General features: G+C 39.6%; 1 protein-coding gene across 4 annotated transcripts in view; it reads left to right on the top strand.

The window, feature by feature from the left end:
- Positions 1 to 13046, top strand: part of BMPER (BMP binding endothelial regulator) — a 147494-nt gene that overhangs the window by 27734 nt on the left and 106714 nt on the right. For all 4 annotated transcript variants that reach the window (XM_059848601.1, XM_059848611.1, XM_059848592.1 and 1 more), the window contains 3 exons: positions 8703 to 8785; positions 10267 to 10357; positions 11533 to 11615. In XM_059848601.1, coding sequence (XP_059704584.1) covers positions 8703 to 8785; positions 10267 to 10357; positions 11533 to 11615 — 257 coding nt within the window. The remainder of the gene's footprint in view (positions 1 to 8702; positions 8786 to 10266; positions 10358 to 11532; positions 11616 to 13046) is intronic.

Here is a 13046-nt window from a genome sequence, read left to right on the forward strand (position 1 = left end):
AGCTCAGATGCAGCAGGGACTTGGCCCTGCAGCACTTATTCTCAGTTACTATTTTGACAAGCTGCCAGAGTGCCCACGGGGAATGCAAGCAGGCAAGCAGGAAAAGGGAAACAGGGATTTTTTGCCTTTTTTTTTTTTTTTTTTTTTTTTTTAACTAGTTGCATTTCATCTAAACATGAACAAAATGTTACCAAGGAAAGACATCAGAACCTGATGACTTTTTTCTTGGCTTTGTTCCCAAAGCCTGGGAGAGCTTAATCAAGCCTTACAGGCCCTTGCCAGCTCTCTTTGATAGCTTCACGTCTTCCTTCCTTGTGAAGAAATGAATGAGTGAGTGAATGAATGAATGGCTGCTGTCATCCGAGTGCAACATCAGGAGGGTAACATTAAGACCAAAGGGCATGTTCCAGAGCGGGCTTGTTTAGGAAGGAAACCACCACTCATGAGTCATTTGTGACATCTCTGCCAGTGCATTTTATTCTATCATGAGGAGCACAAGGACATTCCTTGCCCATTGCAGGAGGGTTGGACTAGATGACCTTTAAAGGTCCCTTGCAACCCAAGATATTCTGATGGTACCTGCAGCAGTGCACCCACCTGAACTCTCCTATTCAGAGCTTTGCATACAGGAGAAACTGAATTGTTGGTAGAGAACTTTTCCTGCAAATGGTTGTGTGCTGAGCATAAGTCCCTTGCTTCCATGTGGGTATTTGTATGCTACTTAGATATTTTATAGCACTTCTTTTTTTCATATTTTGTAATAAACGGAAAAAGTAAGGAGAAGATACTAGTATAGCTTTTGCAATCAGAAAATTCCCTGTGCTGGAAAGTAGCATATGGAAAAGTTTGGCTTTGCTTTGTCACAGAATCACAGAATATCCTGAGTTGGAAAGATCATCAAATTCTGACTCCAGGCCCTGCACAGGATAAGAATGTGCCTGAGAACATTGTCCAAATGCTTCTTGAACTCTGTCAGGCTTAGTGCTGTGACCACTTCCCTGGGGAGCCTGTTCCAGTTCCCAACCACCCTCTGGGTGAAGAACCTTTCCCTAATATCCAGCCAGAACCTCCCCTGGAACAGCCTCATTCCCTCAGGTCCTGTCACTGGTCACCACAGAGAAGAGACCTGTGCCTGCCCCCCCTGCCCCTCTGCTTCCCCTTGTGAGGAAATTGTAGGCTGCAACGAGGTCTAAGATTTAAATTGGAGGATTTAAGATTCAAATCTTCCAGACTAGCCATTTGTTCTAACACTGTTCTTGACTTTTGGGCCATAGGGCCTCAATTGTAAAGTCAATGGGGCAAAGCTCACTTTTGCTGTGTGTTTGTGAAAAGCCTGGAACAGAGAAATGTGGTCCCATGATTATGGCTCCCTGCTGCAAGGAGAATGCAGGTGACTCAGTCTAATGGGAAAAGTTTTCAGTAAGATTATTCTTTTGACAGATATTTTCTGTAGTTTGTAAAACATACCACGTCCCTCTAGCATGCTATTCATTTTGAAAATACTAAAACCTTAAGCCATCTTATTACTTTTGCATAGGATAAATAGGTCACTTTTCATCTCTCATTTTACTTGATATATTTAATGAAAACCTATGAGATCACTGAGATTATAGAAATAGATTTGGCAGCATTATCTTATTTAGTTGGATGGAGACCTGTCACTTACATAAAGAGCTCTCTACACATTGACTAGTAAGTTATTTGCACTCTGAAGAAGTGGTATTATTGGCTCAGGACTGCATAAAGTTTGCATTTCTAAAATTGTGTGCCATATTCTACTCCCTTATCTTGAGAATCTTAATCTTCTATGGATGTTCAAAGACAAAGTTGGTGGGAATTCTTTTACAACAAAGAAAATATGTTCAGAATTTTCTTTCACTTCTCATATGCAATTTTGCATTTTCTGTCCTTGCTAACTTTTGAGAATTATTGGGAGGTTTGTTGTTTTTGTTGTTTTTTTTTTTTTTTTTGTTGTTGTTGTTGTGGTTGGTTTTTTGGTTTTCCTTTTAATAACTAATTATTGATCTTAGAAATTCTTGTGCTATGCTCCATTGATATGGAATCTATCAGAGAATGGAATCCCATCCCATGCAACAACAGTGCTAGGTCTACTAAATATTGAATATCCAAAGGTATCATAGTTAATTGTGCATTTCTTGGAAAGGATATCAAATACTATGGTTGAGGATTGCAGCCAATTTCAACTATTAGAGCTGGCTTGCAAAGGAAGTTAGAGGGAGGCTGTGAGATTATCAGTGTTCTGGCTGCTCTACTGACACCCTGCAGGATCCATATGTACCTCTGTACTTTGTTTGCCTCTGGACACCCCTAGTGTGAGGTACCCAACACCATTTTGGTGTTCTGCTGCAAGACTGGGGGGACATTTTTGTGGGGCACTACAACTTGCAGCCCATCCTTGAATGTTCTAAGGCTAGCTGTCAGAGGCAAGGGATAATACATGGATGGAGGGAGATGGGATGTGAAGATAATATGTATATTTTCCTAAAGAAATTTCCTTCACCTTCACCTGAATAATCTAGACCTGGCTTCTGTCAGGGACTGGCTATAAGAGATGGTTTGAGAACATAATCAAGTCTTAACTTTTCTTTTGGCCCTTCTCAATGCTTCTAAGTCCCTTGGTAGAGTGTTCCAGCTCTAAACCAGAAGGTCTTTTTCTTGAGGCTCGAAGTACGGGTTCATCTCCGTGTTCATTCAAATGTTAGCTTTGTATTTGAAGAAAAGGCAGAGGTTTTGAAGCTGTGACAAATAGCCACCAATGGGACAGTACCGTTCAGTATCATCACAGTGCTACCTTTGATTGCTTCTGGTTATCCTAAGAAAAGGTCTCCCTCTCTCCATCCTTTCTTTGATTTGACTCTTCTTACAAAGGTCTTAGCAGATACATTTGACATCTCTGGAATGTCTGGTGCATACTCTTGTGTTCAGTAGCACCTCAAATTTCAGATACTCTTATTTACCTTGGTGAATATAATTTTCCATTTATGTAGGAAAATTTCAATGAACAGTCTTGTCGTCTTGTCATAAAGAGTTTTTCAGTCAAACATCAGTAACCCAGACTTTCACATTGATGGTTTTACATGTAATGTTTTTCTGGAACAAAATTATAAACATCTTAGGACATGAAGTACCGGAATAAGAATTTTTTTACTATTTAATTTTGAAGGTGGAAGCTGTACAGATCTTGAATGATTTTGCTGGTGTGGGAAAATTGGTACAAGAGCAAGTAATTCTGTCACTGAGCAACATCATTCATGACAGCCCTCATAACCATGAGTGGTGAAAGCTCTCCAGCTGCCAGGCTTGGAAAACACATCGAGTATCAGCTCAAGATTCAATGGCAGCTCTAACTGTATGCCATTTTGAATTGCAAGGTTCTTAGGAACCCTGCAGAATAATTTTTTTTCACCCTCAACGTCGAACACAAGACATTTGGGAAGGTAAAATTCAGTTCCAGTTCCAGTGGTGTGCAAGGGGCAAAAACAGCACTGGGAGGAGTTGATGTCTTTGTTTCTGCTGCTATTTGCTCAGTGAATATGGGCTGCTTTGCATCCTCTGTGTGGGAACTGTGCACAGCTCACCCCCATGGCCTCCTCACTCTGCTGTGTTGGGTAGCCTTTAAATGGCCCCTGTGCATCCCTTGGGTATTGTAATTGCCAGGGCTCGGCTGCAAATAGGTTTGCTTGTACTTGGTCACAGAGGAAAGAGTTGGATTTTCACTCTTTAGAGCTAGGCTTGATAAGCACGGGAGGTTTTGTATACATTTTCATGCTTCTGTGTTGACAAATGAAGACCAGGGTTACTCAACAGGAAGTTTAATTTTCTGGTAGCTGTCAATGGCTCTACCATCACTGCGACATGTGAAAAAATATTTCATAATAGGTATATATGTGATTCACAGTTCTTTTAGTTTGGCTAACTGATTTCATGCCAGAGAAATACTGCAGAATGTGCAAGTTATTGGTGTGGTTTTTTTGTTTAGGGTTTTGGGGTTGGCTCTTTTTTTTGGCTAGAACTGGTATTTAGTGTTAGCATGCCTGGATACCTCCCTGAGGATTAATTTATCAAACACTAAATAAAACATGTCTTCTGACTCTTTTCTTTTTCCTAATGTTTATTTTCCATGCCAATAGAGAGGTTGCGTTTTTAAACAGAAAGTGGAGGGAAAGCAAAAAAAAGACTTAATAGGAGAAGAAAGATGCTGAAGAAATGAGGGATGAGGAGCCAGTCTATTGTGCACCAATCTATCACTTTCTCTTGGGAGAATAAGGAAATGACTTGTCTATAAAATTCTCATTAGACTAAAATAAGCACAAGTTTCTTCTGGAGTCTAATTAGGCAATGTCAAATTGAGTAATAAAGGCTTGTTTTTTAATGAACTCCTGAGGACACTGGCAGAGCTTTAGCACTACTAAACTGTCTCTTACAGGCAATTTCCCTATCTTCATGGAACTGTTATATGGTTGGGTATCTGGGGAAGAAGAAAAAAGCGTCATTTATCAGAGCTGTGCAATTTGGAAAGACAAATGTCTTCCTGATCATCAGCTTGTCCACATGCCAACAGAAAAATCTGCCATAATTTGCCTCTTTTGTTATTCTTGTCCAATTCTCTGTGAGGATGCTTGCTTTAGAATGAAATTGTTCTTTCAAATTAAATTGGCCAGGGGTTGGTTTATTATAGTTGAAACAAAGGTGCCCAAGTATGGCATGCACAATATTAAAACAAACTAGCTAAATAATTATATTAGAAGTTACTTCACTATTTTAGCATCATTCTTTATGTTGTTCCAGAAGAACTAAATCTGGAGGATCATTTTGCCTTTAAGAGGTGACTAGAAGGTAATTAGCATTAGTTTCCACTGCATATGCAACAACTGACCAACTTCAAAGTGTTTAGTGGTTTGGTTAGATTCAGATAAGCAACTTTGGGCTTGCGTGTTTATCCAGGACTTATCTGAACTATTTGGGTTGAAGGAGGTAATGGCAACAAAACCTACAACTAACTGAAAGTTAATATTTTACATTAATAAAACACCAGCTATTTTTAAAGAAAGGAGCAGGAAAGACTGAAAAATTAGGACACACTCCTTGACTGATATGAATCACTTCAGCATTTTTAAAATTGATGTAGACCACTAATATTTAACTTCCTTCCATATGTGGAACCCTAAAGGTTTTCCTTATGGGGTATATGAGTCACGATCAAATTTACTTATTAATGTCAAATCTTTTGCATACATTTAGAGTGTTCTCAGGTGTTTTGGGTTCCCTTCTTGAAAACTTCCTCTGTAACCCTTTTAAAATTTTCTTTTAAGTGGGTATTCAGGCAGAAGTAAGTAGGTAGCATTTAAGTGATAGTCCTAAGCTCTGATCTTTCCTGATTTATTATTTTCTCTTGCTCTTCCTTTGAATGCTGGATGGAGAAAGTAAGTTAATGTACTAATATTTCCAAAAGGCTTTTTTGGGGGAAAAAAAAAGCTTTAAAAAGTTTTTAGGAACTTCAAGTATCTTCCTCATTCTCTGTTGTGGAAACTGACATCAGAGACTTTGCTGAAGCCTTTGAAAACAAAATATTCAGTGACTTCTAGTTTCTAGGCCAAATATGGTGGACCTTTAACCAAGGATGACCTAGAATGGCTTGACTGAGTTGGCACATAGAATGCAGCAGGTTTCACTCAGATGAATTTAGGTGAGGCCCAGAAATATCTGTGCTATGAGTAGAGGGACTAGGAAAGTCCAGCTGTATGTTTGCAGGTGTCAGCAGAGAGATTTGTACATTGAAAGTGAGGTTCAGAAAAACTAGCTGGTATGTGGGCTTTGTTTCTTTTTCCTTTTGAAGTGTGAGTAGTGGGTGTAGCTCTGGGGTGTCCAAAGGGCAGAGTGTCAGGGCACACCTGTGGCCAGAGACAGGTTAAAGCATCACCCAGAGATTGTAAAACACTTTCTTGCCCTTTTCAATTTTGCTTGACTTTCAACCTTCCCCCATCTCTCCCCAAGGGTGCTTTTTATACTGGCTAACTCTCCCCTTCCTTCATGCTGCTCCTTCTGCTGAGCATCTGCTGAAATCCGGCTCCCACCACACCTCACACTGGTGTTGGATGGGAGCTGCTCTGTCTCCCTCATTCAACCTGCTGGCCCACACCAAAGAGAGCAGTCTTAGTACCTCCAGTGCTTCTGCAGTCTTTTCCATTCTGATTCCCATTTTTAAACTCCCTTTTAGGTGCCTGCAGACTGTCCTTACCATGGTTGCTTCTGGTGTGCCATGCCCTTGCTTCTTTCCATGGGGACAATGCTGCAGGACAGAGGGTTTTGTAGCACAGCTTGGATATGCACTTCAAGCAAGAGCAGTGCTGACTATATGAGGGCACCCCCTTCATGCTTTGTCAACCAGACTAATCCTTGAGCTGAAAATTTCAGTTTAATATACACATCTGTACATGCAGATTAGCCCAGGGTCATTAGCTTTCTTTTAGAAGAAACATTTTACATTAAAGAACATAATTGCTGAGCAAATATGTAAGGTATTTTGCAGTTGCTATTTTCCAGCCTAGCCCTTGATTCTTGATTCTGGTAAAATATACACACAGATATTTAGCAACACAGCTTGTTCCAAGCTGAGTGTCCTGCACACTTGTAAACTGTTTCTCAGACCGGGACCAGCTTGACCTGGACTTCAGCAGCTTGGGGATGTTAAACACATTGAATAGGCTCTGCAGTCATCAGGGTTTTCAGTGAGCAGTAAGTGAGACTGTGCTGCAAGATTAATTCAGTGGTTTTCAGAATGGAACTTCAAAATGCATGAGAGGAGTATAGGGCTGCACACTCTTCTCTTGATGTGTTGTCCTGCTTATATGAGAGGTCAGAGAACTGTATTTAATGCACTAAAAATCTGAATATTTATTTATTATTCAAAATAATTTCATAGAGGCTTTTCTATTTAAGAATACGAGACTCAGATGTATACTTTGTGCTTTTCAATGTTTGTCAAAGATGAAATTATCAGAGCCAACTTTGAGACTATTGATCATCTCTTTTCAAAATATACCTCTTTCAGCTTAGGTAAGTGAAATGGCCACAGCATCTACAATTTTCTCCTGTGTTGCTCTGTATTTATCCTGGAAAAAGAATTTCTGATTACTGCAAATAATGAAGTACAAGTCTTCTGTTGTTTAGGAACTGAAATGGAGGCAACTAACACATTTGCAAATGATCTTTATATATCATGATTCCTTTAAATTTTGTGTTGAATTCAAAATTATTTTAAGGAGATTTTAAGGTCCTGAGTACATCCGAGCTGTGACTGTTGATTTTTTTTTTTTTACAGCGGGCTCAAAGATTTACTGGTGTAGGGCTGATAAATTCTCTTTTATTTTCAGAAGGACATAAAGCTTATTCCAAAGTAGGACAGTGCACCCTACACAGCAGAGAAAGACTTAGATTAGTTGCTGAGGTAGGGTGTGGAAAGAGAATGGTGCCGTGGGCATTGTTTGACTGATGGTAGTTCTGTGATTCTGTAGCTCCATGTACCCGTCTGTGTTTCAAAGTCTTTGGCAAGACTCCTGTTGGTTTCATGGGCTCTTTGATTGAGCTAATTTTGAATAAAATATACTAGGAAAAAAACCCTAAAAGCAATAAATGGAAAATGGGCATTTTTCCCACAGAAGATGGGGTATGTGTTATTTCCAAAATTTTTCTCAGAACCACTCTGGGCATCCAAAGAAGACCTATTTTTTAGCTGAAACTATTTTGCATTAATAAACTAACTCTTTAAACAAATATTATATTTCTACTTTATAAGTATTTTCTGATCTTACTTCCCTGGTGAGTTATTTTATTATTTTGTGTTCTTTTTGGTTTTCTTTTTGCAAAATACCAGAAAATGGTGAAAGAGAAAACCAAAAAGGAAGGGAAACTAGTAAGAACATGTAATCAAAAATGTGAAAAGTAATATTTGTTTTGGTGTTTGCTTTTTTCCAAATGGCTCTGTGAAAATTAATTTTGCACAACACAAATCCAGTGCATGGGCAAAAAAACCTGTTTTCTGTTAACAAAGTTGTCATATAGCACACAAAGATGAATAAAGCCAAACTCTATGAGAGTCCAAAATGTCTCCCCATGAGATTCACCACTCACACGTGAGAACTTGATGGCTTTCAGTTCATGTGGATGTGATCCCTCCTGTCATGAATGTGAAAAGGCAGTAAGGAGAGGTAGCTCTGCCAGTGTCAGCTCATCCCTGCTGAGCTGTGCTTGCTGAAGAGCTCTCCCGAGGGCTTTGGTTAAGGGATGAAGATAGCATGGGCCAGCTACATGATGAATGCTTCCAGCTCTTCTTTTACCCTCGTTCCTCCCTGTCTCCTGAGTAACCGAGTAGCTCCTGAATGGACTGCAGAGTAAGCACTAACATCCATTTTTAAGTAAATTGTCACTGATTTTGGTTTCTCTTGACCAGTCAGAGTTAGTAAGGAGTTTGGCCAGTTGGGCATCAGCAGCAGGTGTCTGGGGCAGTGCTGCCAGTCCTCCCAGAACATGATCCTTCTCTTTCATCCCAGCTCTCGGCTCTACCTCTTCTGTTAACCCAGGGGAGAGGGAGGGCTGCATTTAGGATGCTACCCTGTGATCCTCAGCAGCCTCTCACAAGATTTTGTTCAGCTGAACTGATGGGCTTCTTTCTCATCCTCTAGATTGCAGTTTTGAAGGAAATACGTACAACAGCTCCATGAAATGGCACCTCCCCAGCAATCCCTGTGTTACATACCAGTGCCAGGTAAGGATGTCATAAAAATCGTGCTAATTGAGTTATAAGCTTTTCCCAGGAAATCCTGAGCCTTCATTTATCCAATCCAAATAACCTGAAATATTTTATGCCCAAAGCACAATATGGACTTTGCATTTAAAGTAATTTGAATCCACTTAGATGCAGCCAGCTATAACCAAATATTCAGAAGAATAGCTTTTAAATGACTTGAGCACCCCAATATCCAAACTTTCCTGAAAGAGAGGTACACAGCCATGCCATTTCCTGCTGTTTTGATCTTGAAGTAAGTCCTCTTTTCTTCAATATTCTAAGCCCTTTTGTGAGATACAAATTATTTTAGTAATTGGACACTTCTGTGTGTATGTGTTCATGAGTTTTACCTTTCTTTAAGAAAAACCCACAACCAAATCTTTTTTCCTGGGCTCCTGATCTGTTAACACAGTGGTATTTTTGGTAGCTTGGCTATCTGCAACCATAACATTTTCAAGATTGTTGCTTGTCAGGCTCAAACCAAGTAATTATGTAGGCAATTTTAGCTTATGTCTGTAAATAGGTCTGCCATTTTTGCTGACAATTTGATCTGGTTTTAACAGTAACACTCAGGCAGCTACTAAGAATGGCAAAGAAGAGATTTGTGAGTATGAAGAGCTTCTACTAAGAGGAGATGAGAGTTTCAAGGGTTTTTTTCTCTTTTTCTCTAAAACTTCTGCTCTGTGAAACCAACTAATTTTTGAAAATAAATGCACTGAGATGACTGAAGCTGGACCAGTATTCCTAATGAAAAGAAACTCACTACTTGAATTTAGATGTGTTGCATGTGGTCAGTTCTTTATTGCCTGTTTCAGTGTCTAAATGAAAAACTGGGTGATTCTGTTTACCCTAGATCCACACATTTAAAAAACAATTTGGCCTTGCCTCAAACATCTGAAAGTAAAAAAAAAAAGGCAGCAGCTTTTATGCATAGACCATCACACCCAGGTTTGTTCAGGACTCTTGACTTCTCGAATAAGTACAGGAAATGTTAATTTACTAATACTTATCAGGCAAAATATCAAAGATAAGCGTCTCCCCTCTACAGAACAAGATGCTTTTATCTGCGTACTGAGTCCATTTTCCTCCAATAGGAGGGGAAGGAGAATGCCTTGTGTCTGGCCTGTTTTCACCAGAGCTGCATGGCAGATTACGGACGTTAAGGATTCCTGATAAAGCAGGATTCCTTTCCCTAAGAGGATGCTTGGTTTTTTTGCCTGATGCATTTTAAGGCAAATCCCAGGTCTGGAGTCAGGGAGACTGACTGAAGTGGGTCTTTTGAGTGTGGATCAACCTGAATCCTGATACCAGGCAGCAGGTATAGAAAGAAATGAAATTTTGAAAGCCAGTGCTTTGCAGCATGTGCTGGGCTTTAATTCTACTGAATGTAATGTGAATTTTTGCTTTTTAAAACAACCACAATGCTAACAGTGAATGTGTCTTATCTGCTTCTTCTCCAGGAAGGAGTGATAGTAGAATCAGAAGTACAGTGTGTCGTTCATTGCAAAAACCCTTCCAAACTCAGGGGAATGTGTTGTCCTGTGTGTCCAGGTGAGATTTTATGGTTAAGATGCTATTCTACATGTGCAGCTGTATTTCTTATGATACTCATCATCACCTGGGAGGCTGCCTCTAACTTATCTGTTATACTCAACAAGTTACTAAAATGTGGGCTGGTGACTCACAATGAACAGTATAGCAAAAGATTTATTGAATATGTTTTAGCAGATGATGTGCAGACCAGGGGATGCAGGGGCAATGTCCTGTGCTAATATTCACCTGTGTGTTTATATCATTTTTTAGAGGGTCTGTAAGTTGGGTTGGCGTGACCGATGACCATGATTTTGTTAGGAAGGGAAGGATAAGAGTAATCATAAAAAAGAAGATTAATTTATGAAGGGGAGTGAGAATGGGTTGCTTTTATGAAACACAGTGGCAAATTGCTGTATTTTTTTAGGTTAAGTTGATTTTATCAGAGATTTTGAAGGTAAGCATTGCTCCAGTTGTGATATAATGGATTTATTATATTTTGATTAGTTATAATATCTGCTAATATCTAGTATAAACTCAGGGAGTGAGAATGAATTATTAAAAAGTAAACAGCCTAAAAAACTGTTTTATAGGCACTTCTATTTGAAGACTTAGCCTTGCCTCGACTTCATTTTTGCATACTTATGTGCTGTAGAAGGATGTTTTCTTTCCCCCTCTCCCCCCACCTCCTCCCCACAAAAGACATTTAGGGTTTCTCAAGGATTTGTTCAGGATTTGTTTTCTTCTGAAGTGATCCTCCTTCTACAACTACCTGAAAGGAGGATATAGAATGGTGGGGATTGGTTTCTTTTCCCAGGCAACCAGTTAAAGGACAAGGGGACACAGTCTCAAGATGAGCCAGGGGAGGCTCGGTCTCCCCTGAAGATATAAGGAAGAATTTCAGCATAGAAAGGGTTTTTAACCTTGTAATGGGCTGTTCAGGGTGTTGGAATCACTATCCTTGAAGGTGCTCAAGAAATGACTGGATGTGGCACTTAGTGCCATGGTCTCCTTGACTAGATGGTAATCAGTCAAAGGTTGGACTTCATATTTTGGGAGTCTTTTCCAACTGAAACAATTCCATGATTCTGTATTGGAGAGGATGGTACGATTTGCTTTTCATATTGCTGTACAGTGTTAGGGAGAAAACTCAGCATTCTGTCTTGAGCTAAACTTATTCAAATGCTGTTTTTCAGGTTGTGTATTTGAAGGGAGACTTTACAATGAAGGAGAAGAATTTAGGCCTGAAGGAAATAAATGTACCAAGTGCTCTTGTATTGTAAGTATTTGCCTTTTGGCATTGTATCTCCCTGTATGAACTTCAAAAGGCACATTATTATTGCCATAACACAGCAAAAAATATAAGGAATCCAACACTATTATGTTTTCTTCTCTTGGAATTCAGGTTTCTGTTGAAGAATTTATGGCATTAATACATTGCATCACTCACAATTTGAATTTATTATCTTTTCCGCCGTATGCAGGTGGAGCAGGTTATTTGGAAGAGGGCTGATCTGTTGAATTAGTGGTGCATTTTTTGTGATAGGATCATGCAGAGAAGATAGAAATCTTTTTGGCCTTCATCTATTGATCAGCATTTATTACACGCTTCCTTAAGCCAAACTTTTCCAAGGATTCCTTTCAACTATATGCAACAAGGGCCTTTGCTCTGAATTACTGAGTGAAAGAATGAGAGTTGCCTCCTGTGGCTGTCCCAGGTGGATTTTTGGCTTGGTGCTTGATGAAAAGGTCATATCCTGGGTTTTATTCTTGACTAGCAACAATATAGAGAGGAAGTAATAATTGTGTCCTTTGAGTAATGAGTGCAGGCTTCTTTTTCACTTCCATTAAGTTAAAAGATTATGCTGTAGGAGTTGGGGCAGATAGCTTTGGCTTCCTTTCTGTAATCTGTGAGATGAGTAAAACACAAAGTTCAAATTGCTGCTTTTGTTGCAATTTGTGGGCCGGTTATCAGCAGAATATGTATGTAAGGCTTTACATTTCAGTAGCATGCCAAGAAATTAGTCAGTACCAGATACAGTTCTCCTGCATCATTAAAATAAAATCAAAAAAGGAGAAGAGAATGATAGACTTCAAAAATTAATGTAACTTTACACATATACACTGATTTAATGAAGCTGCTGCAGACTACTTGAACTGTTCTGTGGGGAAAAAAACCCTGGTAATCTGCAAAATTAAGTCATCACTGCTCCTGCAGAGATCAGGGTGCTAAGGTAATTTTTTGAAAAAGTTTTAATCCTGTAATAATGAAAACATGCCATCACACATGTGACAGTGATATATGCCCTGGGCTTCTGCTCTGCTGAATGCCTTCAGTCCCAGGCTCCCAGAACACCCTCTGTACTCAGTGGGTCCCTTTCTCACTTCAGCTTCAGCTGTAAAGCAGTAGCTTTACACTCTGGCTTTCCTGAGTTATGTTCCTCAGGGTAAGGCAGGTCTGAATGGTTCAGAAGTCTGTGGAGACATGCTTGAGTCTTTTTGGGTTCTGCTTTGCTCTTTCATAAGTACTGTACAGATATTGCCTATTGCCCAGTAACTGGTGTACCAACATCTCCTTGATCAACTTTCCTTTGTTTTTTATCAAAGGCTTCTGTGCAGAGAAGAGCATTGCAGGGAGGTACCTTTACACTGGAGAGCGGTGTAAAGAAATAAAAGAATTAAGGGTCACACCTGAAGATCTGACCTTGAG

The sequence above is a fragment of the Haemorhous mexicanus genome, chromosome 1, assembly GCF_027477595.1.
Source record: "Haemorhous mexicanus isolate bHaeMex1 chromosome 1, bHaeMex1.pri, whole genome shotgun sequence".
Classification (NCBI taxonomy): domain Eukaryota; kingdom Metazoa; phylum Chordata; class Aves; order Passeriformes; family Fringillidae; genus Haemorhous; species Haemorhous mexicanus.